Source organism: Kwoniella newhampshirensis, chromosome 7 (assembly GCF_039105145.1).
Source record: "Kwoniella newhampshirensis strain CBS 13917 chromosome 7, whole genome shotgun sequence".
NCBI classification, from domain to species: domain Eukaryota; kingdom Fungi; phylum Basidiomycota; class Tremellomycetes; order Tremellales; family Cryptococcaceae; genus Kwoniella; species Kwoniella newhampshirensis.
Window position 1 is genome coordinate 187,864 of NC_089961.1, and position 24,558 is coordinate 212,421.

Below are 24,558 nucleotides of genomic sequence, written 5' to 3' on the forward strand. Positions count from 1 at the left end.
GGTATCTCAGTCATATACATTCGCTTCACGTCATATCACTGGTCTATACAATACACACCATGAGGTAGGTCAAATATGGTTGTCATATCCTTACCACCATGTCGCCCTACGTCCGGTTATTCCAGCTGGTCCGAGCTCTAATTTTGTGCTCTTTTACCTCAAATCTGACACACACGCTGATCATTCATTACCAACAACCCCTACGAATATTCTACCCAATGCAGTGGCCCACCCTCGCCCACATTGTCCGACTCAGCCCTCCTCGACTCTCTCGAGGAAGCAGGCTATGACCTGGCCACCGATCGAGAACGGAGACTGGAAGCGCTCCAAGCAGAAGTCAGAAAGGTGCAATCGCTCAGAGAGACGGAGTACGGCAGGGTGGTCACGCATGGTGACGAGAAGAGTCTGATAGAGAGGATGTCGTGAGTGTTCTCTCCCTTCGATCACCTGCAGATCGCACAAATGCCTCCTCGAGTCATGTGAGCGGGTTCGGCGGAGTGACGATGGTGAAGACTGTGGAGCACAATCACGGATCTAATTACGGCCGGAGTGCATTGATTTGATGCAACAGTCGAGGCGATGGAAGCGAACGATGATGGGTTGCAAGAGAAACTGCTGGAAACAAGATGTGCAAAAGCTAACCTTTTCCCCATTCCTGTAGGAAAGAGAAATACTGCTTGATACATTTCTTTCACCCCGGCTTCGCGAGATGTAAGATTATGGACGACAGATTATCAGTATGCCTAGTCGACTACTAGTCAGATGTGAAGGAAGACTAGGCTGATTCTCTGACCTGTCTCACAGGACCTCGCCCCTCAACATCCTCACACATTGTTTCTTCGAGCGGCAGTCGAGAACGTCCCTTTCCTCGTGACGAAGATGGGAGTGCAAGTCTTGCCCTGCGTGTTGTGTTTCGTGGACGGGAGAGCGGTAGATAGGTACGTCAAGCCGTCTTCGCAGCTGATGGAGCTGCTCTGGTCTTCCCCATAGAGCGGGTCACGCTGATGAAGCGGTGTGACGAACAGATTGATTGGCTTCGAGGATCTAGGCGATTCTGATCATTTTACGGTCAAGATGTTGGAGTTCAGACTGAAACAGACTGGTAAGTGTGTTCGATCCCTCATTCCCTAGCCTTCGTGCCTCGCATGGATGCTTTGCGGATGTCGAATAGTTACACCTTATCTGATGAATCTTTTGTATGGCGTGCTGATGTATGACCTATCTTCTTCAGGTGTCCTGCCCACCGGCGAACTATCACTGGCAAATCACATCTCTTCATCCCTTCTCACCAAATCAAAGCAACATTCCGAATCCGATCGATCAGACTCCGACGAAGACGACACTGATAGACGGCGAAGGCAGAATGCTAAAGCAGGAGTTGGATCACGGAAAGGGAAAGTGGGTATACGGAATGGATTAGCTGGAAAAGGGCAGGACGAAGACGAGGATTGGTAGATTCGTCGTCTTGCGGTGATGCACGACATGTCACGACATCGTTTGCTTCGCAGAAAGCGCGGCATTAACGTGCTGCGCTGAAGAGCAGCCTTCACAAATTCAATTGGAACATACAACAATGTGACATGGCGTAAATATTATCGACGTTGTATCAGTCCTCGTCACTCCCAACCTCGCTCCCCCCTCCAATTTCGATCCCTCCATCGTCTTCCTCATCAACGATTCCCTTCGCTTCTCTCTTCGCCTTATTCCGCGCTTCCATTTTGGCGAGGATCTTGTCCGCCGTGTTGAATATGCCAGACGTGGCAGCACCGCAAGCGTAACATTTGGGAGATTTTTGGAATCGTTTTGTCGCACAGCTGGAGTCAAAGGACATCAGTCAGTATCGTTATCATCAACGGCGTGCAGGAAATAGCAATCCCAGGAAGAAAGGATAGAGACTCACTTCATACAGAAATAATGACCGCATTTCGTCACGACAGGTTGAGTGAACGGATTTCTACAGATCAGACAAGCAAAGGGGACTTCCTCCTCCTCATCTTCTTCTTCTACCTGGGCCACAGCTCCCCCGTCCAGCTTGTCCATCTGCCACCCAGCGAGATAATCTCCTCTGTCATGTAAGAATTTACAGCTGTCTCCATAACCACAGAACCCGGTTTCTTTATAATCCTTGCATACGTCCGGTTGGTAATCGACCAACGTGATAGTTCGAACGTTCGAGGTGGCTTTTATAGGTCCGGTCTTCATCTTTTTATCGAGTAGTTCTCGGGTCTTGTTGATGGTCGGTAAGTAATTCGATGCTCCCCGATATATCCCATCGTCGATATCTCCATCCTGATTATGAACCGGTGTCAGCTTTGTATATGCATGATATTGATGACCAGACCGATGCTGACTGACCTCGTTCAACCTGATTTTCTTCTCCTTCAACGCACCGTCATCCTGTCCTTCCAAATCCCAATCGTTCGCTCTGGTGGCGAACTCATCCGCGCGAGTGATCCCACTGGCATCAGCCTTATAGTCCAGCTCGTCCAATCCACCTCCGAGCTCGTCATTCGCAGCGGCGTCTCCTCGCCGTCTCTTCGTCCCTTGAACAAGAGGATTGGCAAGTGATCTCTTTTCCGGTCGAACGACTGAGGTACCAGATGATGATGAGGCGACGGGAAGATCGTCAGTTACGGGCGATGGGGTACGTTTTCGAGATTGAACGGGACGTCGAGAAGGTCCTTTTCTGAACTGGACAAGCGGGGTGGAGGTTGATGCCATGATGGGTGAGTGTGGACTGGCGATATACGCCCGAAGGTTTTCCAAATAGAGATGTTTTGTGATAGCCAGATGCTGCTGCGAGTGCCGACCGAGTCTTTGTATCTGAATTCTAGCTGAAACACAGGAAGAAGATATAGGTATGGTGACTGGATGATATCCCTGGTAATCAATCGCAATGTTAAGGTACGGTACATTGGACAACTCTCCCACGATGACTAAGCAAGAATTGGGCCAAACCTGGACAAGCGCCACATCAATATCGCCGAAGAACACCGAATCACAGAATGGGGGGTATGGATGCCTGTCAGAATCACCGAAAGAGGTAATAACCGTTTTTACGCATCACAACATGCCATGGATGGTGAGGGAACAGCTTTTCTATGGATCCGACGAGGGGGAATCATCGTCGTCGTCGCCACCGCCTTATGACATCCCATCGTCTTCTCTCTTCCGTGATCGACGTCGACAAATCTACATCCTCACACAACATACTTGCTCGTCCCCGTTTTCAGCTTCGAGATCCGACCTGTGAGTGGTCATTTCCTTCCTGAAACAAATGTCCAAATACCACGGGTTTGCCACACCTTCGGGCTTTCGGAGGTTGGATGGTTTTTGGAGACAGGTCCAAGACAAGACAGCAACCCCCTCCGCCAGCTTCCCGAGTGTATATAATCACCACAAGTACTTAATGCCGTTTCCCCGACCATCCTCATCGTCTCCGCCTCTTTTTGTAACGCCGAGAGATAGCTGACCCATACATACACAAACAACAACAACAACAACAACAGCAGCAATAATCAGATAGCAGCCTCCACCTCTCCTGACCACCTTCCCGAGCATCACGATGGACGATCAGTCACTCGCTACCGCGCAACAACAACAAGCGGATAACGATGCTCTCGCGAGTGCCGTCGCTGCTTCTGCGCGTCAATTGGGTCTGGGCTCTCTCCATGCAGATTCTCCTGCGGACCATCACCATGTAGTCAACGTACATCATCAACATCAACCACATCATTTCCATCACGCTTTACAACAACCCGACTTCTCGCAGACGAGTCACCACCACATCCACCCCCAACTGAAGGACGATGGTACCGTCGACACCGGTGCTGAGATGGACGTCAACGTACACGCGTTGGAGATACCGACCGTGGATGATGGACAGGACGATGTGGGACATCAGCTGGGCATGGAAACCCATGGTGAACCAGAGTTGGATCTGAGCTTGGGAGGAATGGGAACACCAGGAGACATGGGCGACATGGGAGACATGGACATGAGTGATATGGACAGGCAAGGCTCATATGGCGTCAGACCACCGAGTATCCGTAAAGGTGCGTACCGTCTCTACTCTCATCGTGTCGCCTGCTGACCAAATATCTCTACTTCCCATAGCGTGCGATCTTTGTCACGCCGCGAAACAAGTCAGTCCCATATCGTATTTTCTAAATGCGTTGAAGACTCACTGACACCCATCTTTCCTCTAGAAATGCTCTGGCGATCGACCATCATGTACCCGTTGTGCTCAGGGCGGTTGGAACTGTGTCTACGCGCCTCGACAAAGACGTCGGACTGTCCCGAAAGAACAGAAGATGTCGCACAGCTCTCTCGACCCAATGCATCATCACCAGGCCATAGCGCATGCCTCCCATAGCCAATCCAACAAGAAGAGAAAGCTCGGGACCCGCGAAAGCATCGGCGGCTTCGGCTCTGAGGCTATGGACATGAAGATGGCTATGGGGATGGCCATGGACATGGGCTTGACCGGTGAGGAAGAAGGGGAGGAAATGCAGACAATGTCGGAAGAGCAAATGGTGAGTGGAGTTTGTCTGGTAGTACAAGTCTGGCCTGATGCAAGTGTCCTTTCAGCTCGAGTCTATCGCTATCGACGGTTACCTTGCCGATTTGCCTTTAGCGAGTTTCGTTCACAACCTTCCCTCCACTCCCGCCTTCAACAACGACCCTACTGTCCATTTCAACAACGACGACTTCCCCTCTGCCGGCGATAATCCATTCCCAAATACCGATATGGATCAGCACACAACTTCAGCCTTGCGAGATGCTATCTTCTCCCTGAATGAGTCTGGTGGAGCAGGTGGCCACGGCGAAGGTGCTGGTGAGGTTGACCATGGAGGAGATGGTCAAGGAGATGACCATCAGCTCGATCCTCACCTCGCTCTGCTCGACTTGTCCAACATGAACAACGACCAGGACAATAACGACGGTCAAGGCGGAAACTCTTCCGATCCCAGTGCTGGCTTGCATCTTCCCGACTTCACCTCACCCACGACATCTGGATGCAATCACCGACAATTGGTCCCCCATATTCTGTCGCTCCTCACTCAGCACGGTCTGGAACCCAAACAAGGTTCCAATACTCCTCTCACCCTTGCTGTCTTCGCGCCCGTCGCGCGATCATTACGACTCTTCCATTCCCTCTCATCATGTCCCTCATGCAGTACATCGCCGCAACAGACTCTTCCGCAACTAGCTCTTCTGTCAAGAACAACGACAATTCTCACATACCCTTTCCCACCCATCAACTCCTCTTCAGTCGGTTCCTCGGCCCAAATTACCATTCATGGGGCTCGATTGTCGGGTACGGGACTTTCCGAAGCTATCGAACAACACATCGTCGGTGTGGTTTGGGATTCATGGCGAGCTAGCGTCAGAGAGGTCTTTAGCGTATTGGACAAGAAGGCGCAAGATATCATCACGCAAGTGGCAGCAGCACCACCTACAACGAACGGCGATAACGGGGGCCAAGGGAATAGTCAGAGCTTGAATGCCAGCCTGGAAAAGCAAAGAGCGGGATTGGTTTTCCAAGCGGTCTCGAGATTGGTTACAGCCATGGATGAAGTGGAAGGAGGCAACTAAGTGTGATTGGTGAGCTTACGAGGCAGGTGAGGGATTGAGGGGGGATGGTCTAGCTGGACGAGACAGGAGAAATACAAAAATGCTTGTTGAAGATTATAAGTATCCGTGAAGATTGGAAAGAAGAGAAGGAAGCCTTAATGGTTGTTCATCGTGATTTGGTATCGTGTACTTTTTGTCCCTATGGAACAATTGCTGTTCCGCTCGTTCGATGGCTGTTTGTACAGGCTCCTTTGCATCGTCTGGCTCAAGGGAAACGAGCGAAATCTGCAGACCAATCAGCCGTAACAGGTTTGGTACGAATAACACTTCCTCGACAGGTCTCGACGGAAATATACCAGAATTGCCGAACACATGTTTCAGAGGGATGCGATGACCAGGCTGCGGCCAGATACAGTACAACACATAAGTACTAGGACATTGACACTCAAAGTGCATCATCGACTCCTTTCGCCAATGCTAATACTCTCGGTCGTCACTGTGATCTCTTCTTCCATAGTCTACGCAATGGACCAGGATTGAACCGTTTCGTCCTGACTTGGATGTTCCTCCCGTCAATCGTTAGACAGCTGAAAATCGATTTTGCTCGACAGACTATGCGAAGACCGACGTCAGAAAGAGGCAATATGAGCATCGGTTGGAGTAATGAGGGGTATCAATCAAGGACAGACTCACGATGGTATTCACAGCAGAAATGGATATGTGCCACTGTGTCTTCAATCTCCCTGACATTGAAGCCTATCTCAATTCTATCTCTCTGGTCTGGATCCTCTGACTCCACTGCACGCGCAGAGTCAGCATGTGACTCGCTACTCAGGCGACGAGCGTTGGCTAGACCGGCATCTCTGATACCCAGAGCATTCACTTGATTGTGTGCGAGGCGATCCACCTCTTCTGCCACTTCTCTCGTGTGATCACTCAGGATCGTCCATTTACCTCTCGTGGTCCCAGTCTGGGTCTTCAGTATCCCTTCGTCGGGAGCTGACGGGATACACAGGACTTTGCGGAAGGAGCCTCTCAGCGCAGCAAGCGAGCGGGCCTCATGACTCTTTCGAGCGATGGTATATATCTGTACCCTGTCGACACAATCAGCCTGATGTCCAACCTTCGATGGACCACGAAGAGAATCACACACATGGCGATACCGCTCTCTCTCGTGGCCGCCTCCTTCCTCCGAGCATGTCGCAGTGGTGGCGGATGAGTGAGAATGAGCTCGAGATGTGGTATCCGGACAGTTGGAGGGAGATTGGATAGGTATAATGTCGTTTGGAAGGGGGAAGACGTCGATTTGGTCTTGGTATGAACATGGGTGGTCATCTTGGACGTTCTGTCTGGTATACTGTAGCTATATCCTAGCGGTAGAAATATCGTGTGCGGAGGCTCCAACGGTGGGTTTGGAGACGGGAATCACCCTTGGTCTCGGTTTGACGAAACGTAGGATCGTCCGTCGGGGTCGGAGCTGAACTATGCCAGTCGCGATATGCGACCGACAGAGTCGATCCCAGAGGACGTCAACAACAAGTCAGAAGACATCGTACAGAAGTTCGTCGGGGTCGGTCTCTGTCGAAAACTACAAATGAATCACCCTGTTCTCCTTTATAGGTCGGACAAAGGATGTTCCTCGACGTATCCTTTCACCACGTTGCCCCGCTCGGCCCTAGTCGTTGTTTCGCCCTATCAAGGCATGCTGATGCGCCACCCGGTGCGCAATTGTAGATCTGGACGAAGAGTGCTTTGGCAGACGATCCTCAGGGCATGGTTGGCATGCACCTTAACACCGAGTGTGCTGCATTGGTTTCAAGAAACAAAGCCCTCTGTCGATAGTCGATCCAAATTTACTAATCCCGCTTCTCAGTAGGCTCTCAGCCCGATTCATCTACAACAGGTCTAGGCAAGATCTTGATATGATTCAATGGACCATGGATTTGCACTACAGAACTATCAGTAAAGCAACGCATGATGCCTGATCGATGGCACCGCTCAGGCCACCTCTCGTCACGTCAAGAATATCTCCAGCCGGTCCGCATACTACACGAGGATCGTACAAAATCTCAGCCAATCCTCAATACCCACCTCGAGCAGGAGTGGTGATCACGACCTCTCTCACTCTGACGCCCTCTCACACTTCCCTAGTACCAACCATTCCTTCCTCCTCCACCAACGACGACAGTCAGAGTACTTCCATCCTCGCTGAAGCAGTCGCCACGACCCATTTATCGTGGTGGCAGCTCCTCGCTCTCATACTTGGTTCGGTCTTGGCGCTGGTTGTGGGGATCTGGTTATGGTGGAGGCATCGTCGGAAGAAGAAGAAGAGTAAGGATAAGAAAATGAACGAGATGAAAGAGAAGGAGAAGAAACGCGAGGAGGATGAGAAACAGAAAGAATTGCTGGACAGGATTGCGGGTGTCCCTAGTGCAGGCAGGAAAGGTGGAAGAGGAAGAGGCGGTGGGAATGGGTGGAAAAGAGGTGATAGTGATGAGTCGGATCTGGAAAGTGAGAGCGAATGGGGTGAGAGTGATGATTCGATCTCGGATGGTGGGACCATACGACCTTCGAGAACGCGAAGGAGGAGAGGTAGGAGACGAGGCAGGCGGAGAGACAGAGACAGGGATAGGTTTGGCCATTCGAGGAGAGGAGGACGTAGAGGAGGGGAATATGATAGTGATAGCGGGACGGATTATTCGGATGAGACCTATCTTCCTAGAAGGCGAGAACGAGATAGAAGAAGGGACAGATACGATCGTGATCGAGGTGGAGAGAGACACAGAGGCAGAAGCAGACTTGAGATATCACGCTCTCCAAGTCCACAGCCACCCAGGGGTCGACCTACGCGACAACTCACCGCTTCCTCAACTCATCCATCTCCTCCAGTTGTCGCCACCAAACGTCGTAAAAGGGATACGTTCCGGGATAGCGTCTTTTCAACCTACACGTCCATGAAGAATGCGGCAGTGAGACTCAAGTACGTGGAAGCGAAGGTCAAGTTACAAAAGCAGCTGGAAGAAGAAGAAGTGTTGGAAAGGAAGAGGAGAGAAAAGGTGACAGAGGCGAACAAGGAGCTGGATGATTTGAGAGCATACGAGAAGGAAACAGAACGAAAACAGGCGAGCTCAGACAATGGTCAGTAGCATCAATCAGTATAGCTGAGAAGCAGTTAGCTGACAGATCGACGGCCTGATCCTTAGGCCGACTGCTCATCCCGCCTGTCAAGAGATCGTCCACAGGCTTTCCCTCTCAATCCAGCAATAGTTATCGTCCGTCAATACCTGTCATGCCTCCCGCAAGGAAATCAGCGCACAATTCCAGAGCTCGTGATCACGCCGCAGGACATCAGAACCCTCCTCGTAACGACGGAAACAGACGCCAGCTGTACCCACCTGTACATGCCACTTCTGCGACAGCGCGACCTTCCCGTCCCGAAAAGAAAGCTACAGACGATTCTTTAAGCGTCGAACTCTCTTATCTGCTCGAAGATGGGAGTAGATCCGGCGCACGTCCAGCACCCCCTGCTCCGCTTCGGGAGCCAAGTCAGCCCAAGCACAGTGATAGTAGACCCCTTCGATCGAATCTCAAGAAGACGTCAGGCGCATCGGACAATGCTCAGTTTCCGTCTGCGCAGAACCAGCAGACTGCAGTAATGATACCCTCTCAGCCGAAAGCCGCTTGGAATCCCTTCCAAGCAGATTGGCTTTCCCATCCAATCGTTGATCCACAGCCGACAAAACCAGTGCAGACTGACACCACGGCGGCTCGGACTGATTCGGTATATCTTCCCATCACGCATCCGAGGGAAAGACCAACAATACCCGAAGGAAAACTTGCGCGACCACCGGCGGGGAGATTTCAAAGCGGTGCAGCTGGTTCTGGTCCGATTACGACTGGATCCGGCCGGAATGGGTTGCGAACGAATAGAGTTGGTGCAGGAAGTATTACCGGTGTGAACGCAGGCGGTGCCGCCGGGGCATCGAAGTGGGCTGACCGATTGAGAGATCGTCGGAAATGAGCAGGCTCATCGGTCAGATAAGGATGTGGGAGTTGAAGGATACATATACATGGCGTAGTATCTAATATGCAAGTGAAACAGTTTGGTCTGGTAGTCTTGCTCATCAGTTAGCTGACTGTTGATCTGGGCTGGTCACGACCACCTCTCCGCGGACTTACCAATCGCTCTCGTCGTCTTCGTCTTCTGAACTCTCTTCACCACCCCCGATCACAGCTTTCACCCCTGCTTCAGCTGCCGCTTTGAACTCTCCATTCACAGCCAGAGACATCATCGTAGCTCTTCCCTTCCCATGGCCCACCTTGCCCGAATCCTCTTTCAACTTTTCTGCATCTCCCACCGCGTCTTTCCAATACGTCAAGACTTCGTTCAGCGATGTTTGGGCTTTGAGGAGAGCTGGAGAGGCGCTAGCGTAGTACTGTGATGTTGGAGACGTCACACTTGTGCTGTCGTGGGATGATTGGGGAGATGATACTACTGGAAATGTGAGTGTGGAGGAGGAAGGGACAGGTTGAGATGATGGGCCGGCTGTTGGCTGAGTTGTTGATGATGGGGGAAAGAGGTTGTACGTTATTTCTATCATTTTGCCGGACATGGTGATCCAGTTCAATCTGTTGAGCCAGGTCGTGTCGTGCTGAGCTGCTGTGTCAGTCGTGGTTGGCCGTTGATCATTGGATCATTGATCGTTGTCGTCAGCAGGATAGAGGATGATGTTTGAGGAAGATGAATGTTGCGAGCCAGGTTAGACAGTCACGTGATACAGTACCCCACTTCTTGAGATGCTGAGTGACGCGACAACAAAGAAAGTCAAAAGTCACTCTTCCACACTCTATTACAATCTCTGTTCTCTTTCATTGACACAGCTAGCTCGCCTGCCCTCAGCTCGCTCCCTCTCGCCACCATGTTACGATCAATAACGAACTTGTCTGTACTCCTCTCATTGTTCGTCGCGCTGGCAGTCGCCGAAGAGGTCGGCGAAGATTCCGTGAAGGGTATGATCGAGAAGGTGTGTTGTCCCGCGCCAGCCTGTCTTCCTAAGTATAAACTTCTCAGAGTTGTCCCTACGAGTGAGGAGTCCCGCTTGACGACGGCTGATGATCGATGACTGTCACAGACAGTACCCCTACGAACACATTCTCTTGCCGCTCCATATGTCGATAGCGATCTTCAGAACAGATGGTGAGCGGCTATGAGATCCTTTATTGCGGTCTGAGCGAGACCCGAGCTGATGACCATCGTACAGGTGGGACTTTGGAGGCGATGCGATCATAGTGAGCTAAATGGTACATGGTTTTGTTCGTTGTGGCTGACACCCACTCGAAGAACACGAACAAGCATGTCCGCCTTACACAAGATAAACCTTCCCAGCAAGGATGGTTATGGTCACGGATGCCTTTGAGTGTGCCGAATTGGCAGATCGATGTGGAGTTCAAGGTCAGTCGCTCTTCGCACCGACAGAAGCTGATGAGCGGAGCTGAAAGGTGCTGTGACTGGACAGGTCGACGGCAAAGCACATAACCTTTACGGAGATGGGTTCGCTATTTGGATCTCGAAAGATAGAGCAAAGCAAGGACCAGTTTTTGGCAGTGTTGGTGAGTGGTATTGAAACGTCCTTCTCTCGGTGTTCGACCACATCTGATGACCCAGCGGAACACTGCTAGACTACTTCAACGGCCTGGGTATCTTCTTCGATACGTGAGTGGCACGTCTTCACTGTTTATAGCAGTGTAACACTGATAAGCTCGTCTCTGTATTCAGTTACGCCAACACCCGACATTCTTATCAATGGCCTCGTGTCAGCGCGATGGTGGGGGATGGGAAGACGGCTTATGATCATGATCGCGACAACGAGGCTCATGAGCTGGCTGGGTGTTCAGTGAGCTTTGCGGGCCATGACGAATTTGGTGAGCAAGCTGACTGCTTCCGGACATTATAGGAGAACTTCAGAAGACAAGGAGATGTGCCTACAAAAGCCAGATTAACGCACGTCAAGGGAAAGGTGCTGCAGGTGAGCTATGCTATCTCAATGCTTGGTGGGCAGCATTGACATATCTCAACTTGGTTCAGCTCAAACTCCAAACCAAAAAGATCAACGAGTGGATCACATGTTTTGAGACGGAGGTCGACTTGCCTGAAAGTCCTTATATCGGATTCAGCTCTGCGACTGGTGATGTGTCAGACAACCATGAGTGTGTGAAGGGTGATCCATCTCAGCGGCCGCTCTGCTGATTTTCGATGCTTTTGGCAGTATCATCTCTGTGAACACGTTTTCCACAACCCTCAAGCCCGAGTTCCGAGATCAAGCGCAAGCGCCATTAGGAGTCGATACCAAGCTTCAAGGGAAAAGCGGGAAGGGTCGAAAGGTGGCCAAATCATCTGGAGGTGGTGCAGCCAGCTGGTTCTTGTTCATCCTCAAAGTGAGTGGCGGTCCTTGGCTGTAAAGTTAGATGTCGGTATTGATTGCTTGCCTTGCCTAGATCATCGGTGCATTGGCTTTCGTTGCTTTCGCTGTCGCTGCATTCGTAAGTTGTGCCAGTACCGGCGGTCCGCCGGTCAAGTGAGTTGATGCTGACCTATAGCCTCTAAACAGAGAACATACAGCGCGCAGAAGAAATCAAGGCGGCATTGGTAGATAGTAGCGAAGGTCCCAATCATGATTGCATGTATCTAGCATTGCTCGGATGCCAGGGCGATTGCAACACCATTGATGTGCATGCGCCGAAGGAATAGAAACGACTGGGTCCATTTGATGCAGCTTGGATGACGTTGGAAACCTCCACCGAGCAAGTCCATTAAGTCTCCGTTCGTGTCGATCAGACGGATCCAAGGGTGACATATCTGCACAAGCAGAGCTCAAACAGCGAACATATCCTGACCATCTGGAAAGTGTGCTGTTCATGTTCAGAAAGAGTCTATCGATAATGACACCGCAACTATCCATGCCCAAGATCATGTACGGCACCGCATGGTGAGTCTTATGGACATCGGCGCAGCTATCGAGAAGGGAGGATACATGTCGACTTTACCTGATCGACTGTCCGTAGGAAGAAGGAAAGGACTGCCGAGCTGGTGGTTCAGGCTGTCAAAGCTGGTTTCAGAGGTATTGATACTGCATGTCAACCGAAAGTGAGTCAGTCTAGGTGACGCGGTCGGTCTCGAAGTTGACCATGTCTTACCACGCAGCATTATCGGTATGTCCACTTCTCCGTCGTCGTGACGATGTTACCGAGCTTCTCGTCTGTTACGTCAGGCTTTATCTGATTGGCATAAAACGCAATCAGAGAGGATTTCGTTGGGAAGGCGATATCGACTCTTATCGGCCAAGGAGTAGTCAAGAGAGAAGAGTTGTATATTCAAACCAAGTGCGTCTGATATTCGATTCCGAGTAGTGTCGACTAATCTTCTGCGTTCAGATTCACCAGTATAGACGGTCAAGATCGATCTCAGCCATTACCGTATGATCCGAAAGCGCCTATCCCCGAGCAGGTCAAGCAATCTTTCGCTACTTCCTTGAAGAATCTGGGCGTCGAGTATATCGACTCTGTGGTTCTACATTCTCCTCTGCCGACTCGAGATGTGAGTCTAGCCCTGTTTCCAGCTGCTCTTCATGGTCGTCAGACATGAGCTTGCAAAAGGTTCATCTATGTCAACACGCGCTGATCTCATCCCTTTAGCAAACCCTCCAAGCCTATCGTACACTTGAAGACTTCGTTTCCGAAGGCAAGGTCCGAAAATTGGGAGTATCCAACTGCTATGATCCGAAGCTACTCACTTGGTTGGTCGGCCAGGCGAAAGTGAGAGTCGGTGTGGTCCAGAATAGGTGGTATGAAGGAAACGGCTGGGATTGGAGCGGTGAGTTGGCGTTTCATACAACCGGGTTCATTCGGCTCTGGGTCATGAAGCATTATGTTTGGTTGAGATTGACCTGGACGTGTAGTGTACAATATATGTTTGGAGAACGGCATTCGGTACCAGTGAGTGAATTTCGAGAGCATGTTTGTGCGTAGCCGTACCATGACCGCTAAGAGGCATCGATCAACAGGTCATTCTGGACGCTGTCCGGGTCGGCCTGACAGACCTTGCCAACAAGTATTCGCTCACGCCAGAACAGACCGTCTACAAACTCTGTCAATTGTACGTATCGTCATACTTCCATCCTGAGAGTATCTCTTGCTAACATGATCCCGGTCAGATGGAATATCACGCCGTTGTGCGGATCCAAAAGCCTGGCGCATGTCAATGAAGCAATCGCTGTGGAAGGTGCGACGGGGTTGACGGAGGACACCCCAGAGGTCAAACAGCTTTGGGATGCCATGCACGGCGTGTGATGCGTGTGAATCGGTGGCATCAGTCAAGAGCTGTCACTGATCGGTTATGGTCGGAACAACCATACACTGCATCAATGTATGGTATCGAGGCAAGCGGTTATTCCCCGCTACAGGAATCACAGATGCTCCACAGCTGTGGGTGCTCATCTGCCTCTGCACGACTTGTTATGAGTCTAAGGCCAACTGCTCTAAATGTCAATACATGGGACATTCCACAGTTTTTCTATGACAGTCTGACGGATTATGACAATGGCGAATTTCTTCAGCTCTATGCGTCCTGTTCATCGGCGGGTGTGATGGATATTGTGCCTTCAATATTTGTACCCAGGTAATTGTGGAGAAAATGACCACTCCTCAACGCTTTGAGCTTGTCAAACACCACATGGAAGCAGCCATGGTGCCCATCATCAACCTGAGATCTTCACTTTGAGATATCTGTGTGAGGACGAGGTGTAAAGCTCATTCAGATGCTGTATTGCTACAAGCCCTTCTAGATATCTGCGTCAAGTTTGTCGTTATCTTTGTTATCCTCGTTATCCTCGTTATCCTCGTTATCCTCGTTATCCTCGTTATCCTCGTTATCCTCGTTATCCTCGTTATCCTCGTTATCCTCGTTATCCTCGTCATCCTCGTTATTCTCGTCATCCTTGTTATCCTTGTTATCCTCGTTATCCTCGTTATCCTCATTACCCCCATACAGTGCTGTCTCGTCGTGTGATAGGGCTCATTGACGGAGGCCACATTGACCATCGTGACAGGTACTAGGTATGACTTTCAATTGAGAGATTGCTGGGGAAAGACTAGAACATCGAGAACTGGGACAATGTATATATATCTGCACTAACCCGTCCACCATAATGCGTAGAACATCAATCAACTTCCTCCTGTTTCTATTGTTCACCTGTAATGCCCTTTGGCTCGGGCTTTGGCGAGTATATCGAGTTGTGCTCGAAGATGTCAAAGATATCGAGAGGGGTTACTGTCACGAGGCTACACCAACCAACGGGGATATCCGTCGTCCAGCTTACAAGACAAACAATGAAAAGCCTACTATCGTTGATGTGCTCCCGACTTGGGACAAGATATGCGATGTTGGTGAGACTTGGGCTAAATCGTGTTCTAAGTTGAGGGGTCTCTGCCGAGAACAGCCAAGTAAGTGTTGGTCGATGTATCAAGGTTATCCAAAATGATAATACTCAAAGGTACTACAATAGGACAAAAATCTAGAATCAACGGGGAACTCCTTTCTCTTTCTACTACGTTCATGTATATATCCCTTTCTTCTCACAAGTTCGCCAAACCTTGCATGTGCAGCGACATTTTGGCCAGATGTAGAAAGAAACCTCGAGTGGCTGAACAATTTGTGTATTTACCGTATGTGGTGAATAGGGTTGATAAGTTTGCCAACATTTCGGTTCTTTCTCCAATGAATGTCGTTTTGTTCAATTGTTTGTCAAACTCCTGGGAACTTTGTTGGGAGTTGGCCTTACTGGTATATGATCGTGACAGTTACATAATGATGGCTTATTTGTGGTCGTGGCGGAATGGTCATCATGACAGCTGTCATCTCCTCTCAATAGTCAAGCTGGGCATTGACAGGATCCAGAACAGTGCTTGCAGGCGGAGGGATGTCATCAGTGTCTATTTGGTAGTCTGTTTGTCCATTCAAGGTGTTTGTGAAGGATTCTTGTTGGAGGAATGTAAGCAATGCTTGCCTGAGGTGTGCATCTTGACTATCCTCCTTGTATGTATCAGTAATGGATACATCTCTTTCTGAAGTATCCAAGCACAAGTAGTCTGGTGATGTCAAAATTGTAGGTTCTCTGTGAGTTTGAACAGGGGATGCTTTGTGCCTTTTAGTAGTGTTTGCCTCATTGCTCATAGACCAATTCCCCTTCCGGCCTTGGGGCCATGTGTCACGATGGTCAATGTGGCCTCAGTCAATAAGCCCTATCACACAACGAGACAGTATACTATGAGGAAACGACGATAACGAGGATAACAAGGATAACGAGGATAGCGAGGATGGCGAGGAACTCGACGCGGATATCTAGAAGGGCTCGTAGCAGTTCTAGATAGACTGAGGTACCACAGTGATATCGTTGAACGATGAGCAAGGTACTAGGTATGACTTTCAATCGAGAAATCGCTAGAGAAAGACTAGAACAACGAGAACTAAGACCATGTACATATATATCTCCACTGACCCATCCGCCAGGATGCGTAGAACATCGATCAACTTCCTCCTGTTTCTATCGTTCACCTGCAGCGCCCTTTAGCTCGGTCTTCGGCGAGTATATCGAGTTGCTCGAAGATATCGAAGAAGTCGAAGATATCAAGAGGGTTTACGTAATAATGGCTTATTCGTGGTCGTGGCGGAATGGCCGTCATGACACCATGACTCTGTAATAAAGTCTCTGAGCTGGACTCCTCTTATCTGCGTTAAAGTGGTCATTGATAGACTGTCAGAGGTTGACTTAGATCAGCTTCCTTTAATGAGGATTGATTGCAGCTAGACTCTGCATCACACAGCTGCTGCATGCCCTTGCACAGAGTGACACAAACAGATGGTTTCCGAATCAGACTTACACATCGATGGCAGATACTTCTCCGAAATTTAGTTGGGCCCAACTCAACTTGGCATTGTTCAAAGCAGTGACTTTCTGTACATGTACATTGAGTATTGCTGTGTCCACGAAAAGGTGGGTACAGTTTTGCACCTAGAGATATCTGGTGGTGATAATATGCCAGATCTGCATCACATGACTCTTCAGCTTCTCTGTGCTTTCCCTGAGACTACCTCCAAAGAGCAAATATCAGCAATTGATGCATACCATCCTAGTTTGCTACTCTGCACTTACACAAAGATCACATCTGGTTGATTCTGCAACTTGAACTCTGCAAGTCTCAAAGCCATGGTAATAACTTGCACATTGACAATCAAATGTGACAGAGACTCTGGATTCAACTGGTGGTATATTTGGTCTGACACCAGTGATGATGGGGCTCCCAACACTGATACTAGCATGATCTTCAAGACTGTTTAATCTGTCAGTGTTCCTCTCTTCAATTCTGTGAGCAAGTTGCACAACTCTGCTGCGTTTATCAGCTTTTCGATGTTTGTTACTAGACTGGGGTCATTTTGAAAGGTGTCAGCACTGAACAATCATTTCTGGCTCTGATATATCTGGCAGAACTTTCAAAGGGTGGGCTGAAACAAAGCTGTGAATACTATTTCTGGATGCAGGAACACAACAGAGCTTTGTGATAGCAGAATTGACAGAGAACAAGACAAAGGACTGACACAATTTGAGCAGCGTCCTCCACAAGTGTTCTTCCTGACACCAGATTGACACTGACGGAACACATGTCGTGTTCTGCACTGACACTGTGTTTCTAATTTGTTGAGACGTCTGAATTTTGTAGCACCTTGTGCTTTTTGCTGGTCATAGTAGGCCAAATCACTATTTGTAGCCTCATCTGCCCCTCTATGGTTCCCATATCGCTGCAGATGAGTGTTCTGATGAGAAAAAGGGTCTCACATAGGCACAGTCCACAGAACTCACACATTGATCACATCTTGAATGAGTTGTCGCTTCACTCCTGCACATGCCAAAACAGTGAATATCATGGAGACAATAACATGGGTGAGTTGAGTCAGAAGCAGGCACAGCAGATTGGGTGGAGCTCAACATTGGAAGTGTACTGTTCTTGTGACATGTCAAGACAAGTCAAGATTGGCTGGATATAAGTGTTTTCCCACCACAAGAGGAAGCAGACACCTTTCTGGCTCGGTAGCGGCTTCCACCACAATGAAACTTAACCATCAAATCACTTGGAAACCTGATGTGTCTGTCAATGGGCTTCTGTAGAAGAACACCAATGAAAAAAGCTGGGAAGCAATGTAGAGAAGACAAACCAAAAGTGGATGGTTTCTGGTCTTCTCTTCCGGGAGCAGAATCCCGGCTAAACCGGAGCAATCGACGATTTACGGTTGGGAACGGTGGCCTGTCTACCCGGTACATTGCAGCAAATACATATGTTATGTGTCTCCTCGACATCTCTTGGTCGCTCATCGTTGCAAGCATACTGGAATACTGGGTATCCGTCGCGAGAAGTTGCTCCCCAGTCGTCCCAGCGAGGAGTATTATGCCAGTCCTCTACTCCGCTCAACCATCGCTCCGTGCCGAGGTCCGCCCGCTATGGACTTCGACTTCCTCCTCAAATACATTCGAGCATGAGATAGCTCGAGCCAACCCCGCCTTGTGGGGGAGACTGAAAGAGGAGCTCAGTATGGAGGCATTGGATGGAGCAATGGCTTCTCTAGCTGTGGAGTGGCCTGAAGATAGAAGACTGTGCAAAGGGAAGGGGAAGATGAAGAGTCTAGTAGTCTGGGTGGATGAGTTGAAGGAGAAGGTGCGGACTGTGTCATGTCATCAAAGTACGCAAGCTGATTTCAAACGCCTTCTTATTCGAATCAGATGGAAGACCCCAGCGAGCCACAATTATTCGTTCATCCTTCGTTAATACCTGCTTTCACGGCGACTCCACTTGCTGTCGTTCTCCACCCTCACCGGCCTCTTACACTCTCCTCAGTGGTTCTGCAACCTGTGCTCGATTCCTCTCCGGGCCCGCTATCGCCTTCTTCACACCAAATCGACTTCTCAGCGTTCTATCGAGTCGACAGCCGGTACGGAAATTCACCGAATGGTGCTACCAATGGTACTCGACACGGTCATACATCACCGCCCATAATACGAGAAGGCTCATTCCTAACTCTTCCCTCACATCCGCAAAGATATAGAATCCTGATGGTCGAGCCGGTCCAACAAGGTCTACTCTCGTCCAACACACGAGTCATCATCTCCGATACTCCGTATCATATCCCCTCTGACTTTATCGTCGAAGACAATCGCAGTCAAAGCAGCTATTTGACACTCACAGACTTCGATCCGGATGCCTTTCTGTCATCGTCCTTGGCGTTATCGCTCTCGAAGCCGGACCATCTCAGCGGCACAGCGGAGGTAGACGACGAAATGGCTCATTCCGTCTCTACAACTACATCAGGGTCTTCGACTCCGAGACCTGGCGGTATGGCCCCTGTCTCTCCGCCTGCTACCTATACAGCAGATCCTCAGATTGTGGATGAAAGCGAGAACGACAGAGGAGTGAGATTCACCCCGGTACGCGCTAAGGGCGGGGCAGAGCAAGAAGTTCAGGAAGACGTCTGCTGGCTGGGCGTAGGTGGACTGGGTAGAGCAGGTATCTTCGAGGGTGATTGGGTAAGTCTCTTCGTTCAAATTGCCATTTCGAGCATCTAGCTAATTGCAAAATACATTCATCTGTCAGGTATTTCTCAAGAGGTTAGATCCTTCGGAGGGAGCGGGGAACGGTCGTCTCGTCAAGGCCCTTGCTTGGGAACGGCTGGATGAGCCCGACGATGAGCTGTGAGTGCCCCTGTCTCCAGTTTGTGCACTAGCTGACGTTGAGCCGCTTCCGAGTAGACCCGCAGATCCCATCCTGCTACCACCCGCACTGTACCGCTCACTGCTCTCCTCTAAATCCCCAACTTGGCCCCAGATCGCTGTTGAAGCTATCCCGTTTGGAGCCCGACCTCCCACAGTACCATTGGCTAGGACTATGACGCTAGCGAGAATCGCGACGGCTGAAGGAGTTGACAAGCGATATGAGCGTTCCTGGTTACTGGGCCAGAAGAAGCTATTCGCTAGGCGGAAAGGGAAGGAGGGAGAGGAAGCTATGAGACTTGTTAGAAGAGGCGATATCCTCTCCGTTCCTGTTTGGCTCGACAAGCCGTTGACCGAAGAAGAACGCGAAGTTGGTCACCTCGAGTCAAGTGATTTCGATAGTGACGACGGTGATGATGCGCAGTTCACACGACAGAGAGAGCGGCGATCGCCCTCCGCCGCGGTATATTTCACGGTCACGGCATTATCCTACGATCCACTGGTACCTATACAGGAGGATTTCCGATCATCTGTGTCTGCCAAAGCCAGAGCGGGCGAGCTGGGCTGTTGGGTGGCTGACGGTAACACTAAGATGGTTTGGATGGGCCTGGAGAAGGAGAGAGTACCAAACAAGGACGGGGACCTATTTTGGCATAAGATCTGTACGTCAGACCTCTCGCAGAATCACATCACAAGCTGATGTGTGGCGCGTTGCAGCACCGCCGCCGCCTCCATTCTCTGTCGCTGCTTCTACCAGACTCCGAGACCTACTTGGGTCCTGCCTCTACCAGTCTTCCATGGCGTATGCTGCGCAGCTATCGATACTGATCAAAGGAGCTAGAGGGTCTGGCAAGCGATCTTTACTGCATTTCGTAGCAAACGAGCTGGGTTTCAGCATTGTCGACGTGAGTGAGAGTACTCCATGTGACTCTGTGTAGCCCAGCTGATCGATTCCTGCAGGTCGAATGCTATGACGTTGTCGGTGATACGCCTGCGGTCACTACGGGCACCTTTCTGGCGCGTTTAGACAAAGCTCGCACATGCGCCCCTTCACTGCTTGTCTTACATCATGTTGAAGCCCTGGCTAAAAAAACAGAATCAACTGTCTTGGGCAGGTCGCCACCTATTGTGAAAGTGCTACAAAAACTTATGGATGATGCCAAGAGAGCTTCAACCGAAGGAGGTTGGCCTGTGGTCATTTTGGGTACTACTGCGGACACCGATGCTGTGCCGACAGAAGTGGGAGGTTGTTTCAAGCAGGAGGTCGAGCTCAAGGTCAGTCACTTTGCCTTGGCATCACCCCCGACTTCTTGCTGATCAAAATAAAAGGCGCCAAATGAAGTCGAAAGACTTCACATTGTTCAGCACGCGCGGTCGGATATCGCCGTAGCTCCAGATGTGGAACTCAAGTCCATAGCTCGACAGACTGCTGCGCTGCATGCGGGCGATATCGTGGCCCTCATCCATCGCGCTCACGACCTGGCTCTGAAACGTGCCACGTCCGCCTCGGCACGCCGTTCTACGCGGGAAGTCCTGCTGGCGGGTGTGGCAATCACTTCTGCGGACTTCTCGCTCGCTCTGGCCGAAGCTAGAGCTGCTTATTCGGATAGTATCGGTGCGCCCAAGATCCCTAACGTATTGTGGGACGACGTTGGTGGTCTTATCAGTGTCAAGGATGATATACTGGACACGATCCAGCTTCCGCTAGAACATCCTGAGTTGTTTGGGGAAGGACTCAAGAAGCGATCTGGTGGGTCCTATTTGAAGCTGGACTTCAATCGTGCTGACGAACTGCGATTCTAGGTATCCTATTATATGGACCTCCGGGAACCGGTAAAACTTTATTGGCCAAAGCTGTGGCTACATCGTGTTCCCTCAATTTCCTGTCGGTGAAAGGACCCGAGCTGCTTAATATGTACATCGGTGAATCCGAAGCCAACGTACGACGAATCTTCGAACGAGCCAGGGACGCAGCGCCTTGCGTCATATTCATGGACGAGCTTGATTCGATTGCGCCCAAGAGAGGGAATCAGGGTGATTCAGGAGGTGTGATGGATCGGATAGTCTCGCAGCTCCTCGCTGAGCTTGATGGCATGTCGTCTTCCGACGGTACTGGAGGTGGTGTCTTCGTGCTAGGAGCGACAAATCGACCGGACTTGCTCGATCCTGCTCTTCTGAGACCTGGCCGGTTCGACAAGATGCTCTATCTGTCGGTTCCGAATACACATCCAGCTCAACTCAGTATCCTTCAGGCTCTCACGAGGAAATTCAATCTGTCGCAAGAATTGGATTTGCAGGAGATTGCCGAGATGTGCCCATTCAATTATACAGGTGCGGATCTGTACGCCTTGTGTGCGGATGCGATGTTGGGAGCCATGACGAGATTGGCTTCTCATGTCGGCGCGAAGATCCAAGGACTCAATCAGCGGGCAGTAGAGGGTCAGGACGAGGTTCAGAAGACGTGGGTAGGGGAGTTGACACCTCAGTGGTATTTGAGTAAGATGGCGAAGAAAGAGGAAGTTGAGGTGAGGGTGGGTAAAGAGGACTTCGAAGAGGCGTTAAAAAAGCTGGTCCCGAGTGTGAGTCAAGACGAGATGAGGCATTATGAGAGGGTACAAAGAGAATTCCAAAGTTTCGGGATTGGGAAGGCGGACAAGGGGAAAGGCAAGGGCAAGGGGAAGGAGACTGATGGAGGAGCGGAAGGATTGCAGATCCGATGAGATAGCTGTTGGAGGAATTAGAGAAAGCGATACCATGCCTGAGAGTGTACGATGTATGTATCAAACATTGGGTGTTATTGTTACGTCTGCCATACGGCTTGACGCCGCTCCTGACACATCGCTGCTCTAACCTCTCAAGCTCCTCCCCCATCCTCCCGCAGAAGAGAGAAGAGGACGAGGACGCTTGACGATCCGCGAGGTCTTGTACGCCGAGCCGCATCATTGCTTCTTCTCTTTCCCTTCGATCTTCTCGAATTCCCTCAACCAACCAGGCTTGCTCTCGTCCAACTCCTCTTTCATCCTCTTCACGTCCACCTCCAACTGTTTCTCCATGTCGACGAGCGACTTCCGCTCGAATTTCGGTCGTGAGCCGGCGGTGGAGATGACTAGACCTTTCAGTTCTTCGGGATGAGGAGCTTTGGCGGAGAAATATGACATTGTCTATGTGATCGGTCAGAGTGGATGAGTCAGCTCAGTGTCCCAATGCTGATCTAAAGCGATGAACTCAGGGGTCGTTGTTTGCCTAGACCCGAAGCGCCTGCTCGGGCTTTTGTTCTTTGGCAATTACAGATCTTGGTAGACCAAAGACGGCCTCACTCACCTCCAGCGTCTCTACACCCTTCTGTGTCTTCAAACTCAGCTCTATCCAATCCCCATTCTCCTCCCTCTCCTTCCCGCTCCAACTTTGAATCCTCAAATCGTCCCAATCCACACCCTCGATCTCTTCGTCTAATTGCACACCGACCATGGGCGAAGGTGGGATTGTGGTGATGTCGTCCGGATAAGGAGCGGGTGACATCCATTCTCGATATGTCTCTACCAACTTGGCGGTGTTGGGGCCGGAGATAGTATGCGGGGGTACGGAGGGGTAGAGAAGGAGATTAGCCATGGGTAAAAAAGGGGCGGGATTGACGTAGTAGTTTTTGTCGAAGCGGCCGCTGGCAGTCGCGCGATGTCAGCATCGTATGAACTAGCAGGGTGGGGAGGATTGCGTCTCCCTCGACCACGACATCACAAAGTCCGTCGACAGTGCGAAGGACCATTATACATGACACAGATGGCGGTACGAGAAGCCGCGGGACTCGGGGAAGCGGCAGCACTCACTTCTCGACAAGTTGCGGGGGAGGAGGCCAGCTCACTCGGCAATTCTTGATATTGTCATCGTGCGCGTCCATGATCACGTTGAACGATCTCTTCCCTTCGTCTCCCATGTCATGCTCGAATTCGGCGATATATATTGGGAACATGATAGGATAGCATGCCAGCTGTACAAAGAAAGGAGCGTCAGTGGATCCTCACGAGTGAAATTCGAAGGCGGCTCGAAGGTGGATCGGTCCGTATAAGCATTATTGACTTTCGGTACATACCAATTTGTCTTCGAACTTTGTTTGATCCAGTGTAACATTTTCCCAATTCTTCCTACCTCCGACCATATTCCTTATCCTCTTCGCCAGGCCAAGTGGTGACACGGTGAAGGGCACAGGGACAACGTCAAACCCTTCGCCTAACTGCGTCAGATCCGAAGATGGGTCATAGGTCGGTAAATCGTCAGGTAGCGGTGGTACAGCGAAAGAGAGGTATGACAGAGGCGCGAAGGGGTTGCCTGAAATGACATGAGATGTCTCAATGTCAGTCAGACATTTCGGATGTACATCCGTGCAGAGGGGAAGTAGCCGCTATACCTACCAGGAACATATCCCTCCCTCGTACTGATCCACATCGTAGGGCGTATGACCTTGCCCTCAACCCCTTGTAAATTGACCTCCCCCTTGATTATGGTGTCGACCCTCCATATCGGATACAGCACCGCCTTCATATCTTTCATCGTGAGACTTGTCCCGAGCCCCAGTTCTTTCGCCAGTGGATTTATGGACGTGCCGAAGAGACGAAGCAGGAGGGCGTGGATGAGGTTGGGCATGGCAGCTGTCCAAGTAGCGGCTGGATCAGCGTTCAGTCCTTATGGACAGAGGATCCCTTGACAGGGGTGCCTTAAGACTTACCAGTCGCTAACAAGGCATTGATATGCATACGAGTCAGCGCATCCTCAGGTCGGATCCGGAACGGGGCAGCTACAATTTTGGACGAAGGAGAGCTCGGTCCAGATGGCGAAGAGAACGGTCGGACCAGATGATGTCGATGTGGAAAGACGACTTTCGATCTCGCAAAAGCGAGAGGCATACGGGGAGGCATGCTGAGGAGGCGTTTCCTGTAGTGTTGACCGGATCGTTTCGAGTCCAAGGCAGCTGGATGACTGAGGAATGAATGGAGTGACTGACGGTTGACGTCGATCTTGAATCGGAATATCGAGAAACCCTGCTGAAACCGAGAGAAATGCGGGGCCTCTGCTTTTTATGCACAACTCGAAAACATCAACAACAAAGAAGCTATCAACATTGTTGTTGCGTCAACTTCTTCTCTTCTTGTCCACTCGTCTCTGTACCTTGCACGAC

General features: G+C 50.5%; 10 protein-coding genes across 10 annotated transcripts; 6 read left to right on the plus strand and 4 right to left on the minus strand.

Moving 5' to 3' along the window:
* Positions 1–59: 59 nt before the first annotated feature.
* On the plus strand, positions 60–1,455 carry IAR55_003787 (uncharacterized protein; the record flags this gene model as incomplete). The annotated part of the gene is made up of 6 exons (XM_066946893.1): positions 60–64; positions 225–422; positions 662–737; positions 805–938; positions 1,026–1,102; positions 1,232–1,455. The coding sequence occupies 6 exons, from the start codon at positions 60–62 to the stop codon at positions 1,453–1,455; spliced, it is 714 nt and encodes a 237-aa protein (XP_066802272.1).
* A 151-nt stretch (positions 1,456–1,606) lies between these two features.
* On the minus strand, positions 1,607–2,721 carry IAR55_003788 (pre-mRNA-splicing factor CWC24; the record flags this gene model as incomplete). The annotated part of the gene is made up of 3 exons (XM_066946894.1): positions 1,607–1,814; positions 1,901–2,289; positions 2,356–2,721. 3 exons carry the CDS (start codon positions 2,719–2,721, stop codon positions 1,607–1,609), a joined length of 963 nt encoding a protein of 320 aa, XP_066802273.1.
* Positions 2,722–3,565: 844 nt separating this feature from the next.
* Positions 3,566–5,598, plus strand: IAR55_003789 (uncharacterized protein; the record flags this gene model as incomplete). The annotated part of the gene is made up of 4 exons (XM_066946895.1): positions 3,566–4,055; positions 4,117–4,145; positions 4,209–4,535; positions 4,591–5,598. 4 exons carry the CDS (start codon positions 3,566–3,568, stop codon positions 5,596–5,598), a joined length of 1,854 nt encoding a protein of 617 aa, XP_066802274.1.
* Positions 5,599–6,070: 472 nt separating this feature from the next.
* On the minus strand, positions 6,071–6,912 carry IAR55_003790 (uncharacterized protein; the record flags this gene model as incomplete). The annotated part of the gene is made up of 3 exons (XM_066946896.1): positions 6,071–6,189; positions 6,271–6,671; positions 6,731–6,912. The coding sequence occupies 3 exons, from the start codon at positions 6,910–6,912 to the stop codon at positions 6,071–6,073; spliced, it is 702 nt and encodes a 233-aa protein (XP_066802275.1).
* A 653-nt stretch (positions 6,913–7,565) lies between these two features.
* On the plus strand, positions 7,566–9,598 carry IAR55_003791 (uncharacterized protein; the record flags this gene model as incomplete). The annotated part of the gene is made up of 2 exons (XM_066946897.1): positions 7,566–8,715; positions 8,781–9,598. The coding sequence occupies 2 exons, from the start codon at positions 7,566–7,568 to the stop codon at positions 9,596–9,598; spliced, it is 1,968 nt and encodes a 655-aa protein (XP_066802276.1).
* Positions 9,599–9,752: 154 nt separating this feature from the next.
* IAR55_003792 (uncharacterized protein) lies at positions 9,753–10,190 on the minus strand (the record flags this gene model as incomplete). Its single annotated transcript, XM_066946898.1, has 1 exon — positions 9,753–10,190. The coding sequence occupies one exon, from the start codon at positions 10,188–10,190 to the stop codon at positions 9,753–9,755; it is 438 nt and encodes a 145-aa protein (XP_066802277.1).
* Positions 10,191–10,496: 306 nt separating this feature from the next.
* Positions 10,497–12,227, plus strand: IAR55_003793 (uncharacterized protein; the record flags this gene model as incomplete). Its single annotated transcript, XM_066946899.1, has 12 exons — positions 10,497–10,601; positions 10,710–10,774; positions 10,839–10,866; positions 10,919–11,029; positions 11,094–11,187; positions 11,257–11,290; positions 11,354–11,471; positions 11,532–11,603; positions 11,663–11,784; positions 11,844–12,012; positions 12,073–12,117; positions 12,186–12,227. The coding sequence occupies 12 exons, from the start codon at positions 10,497–10,499 to the stop codon at positions 12,225–12,227; spliced, it is 1,005 nt and encodes a 334-aa protein (XP_066802278.1).
* Positions 12,228–12,516: 289 nt separating this feature from the next.
* Positions 12,517–13,923, plus strand: IAR55_003794 (uncharacterized protein; the record flags this gene model as incomplete). The annotated part of the gene is made up of 10 exons (XM_066946900.1): positions 12,517–12,563; positions 12,640–12,721; positions 12,779–12,786; positions 12,877–12,957; positions 13,009–13,171; positions 13,270–13,370; positions 13,427–13,447; positions 13,533–13,569; positions 13,638–13,729; positions 13,788–13,923. 10 exons carry the CDS (start codon positions 12,517–12,519, stop codon positions 13,921–13,923), a joined length of 768 nt encoding a protein of 255 aa, XP_066802279.1.
* Positions 13,924–18,072: 4,149 nt separating this feature from the next.
* IAR55_003795 (uncharacterized protein) lies at positions 18,073–22,108 on the plus strand (the record flags this gene model as incomplete). The annotated part of the gene is made up of 8 exons (XM_066946901.1): positions 18,073–18,339; positions 18,405–19,205; positions 19,273–19,370; positions 19,428–20,050; positions 20,106–20,293; positions 20,349–20,663; positions 20,718–21,138; positions 21,192–22,108. 8 exons carry the CDS (start codon positions 18,073–18,075, stop codon positions 22,106–22,108), a joined length of 3,630 nt encoding a protein of 1,209 aa, XP_066802280.1.
* Positions 22,109–22,327: 219 nt separating this feature from the next.
* Positions 22,328–24,298, minus strand: IAR55_003796 (uncharacterized protein; the record flags this gene model as incomplete). Its single annotated transcript, XM_066946902.1, has 6 exons — positions 22,328–22,549; positions 22,710–23,046; positions 23,213–23,373; positions 23,476–23,711; positions 23,795–24,031; positions 24,109–24,298. The coding sequence occupies 6 exons, from the start codon at positions 24,296–24,298 to the stop codon at positions 22,328–22,330; spliced, it is 1,383 nt and encodes a 460-aa protein (XP_066802281.1).
* Positions 24,299–24,558: the final 260 nt, after the last annotated feature.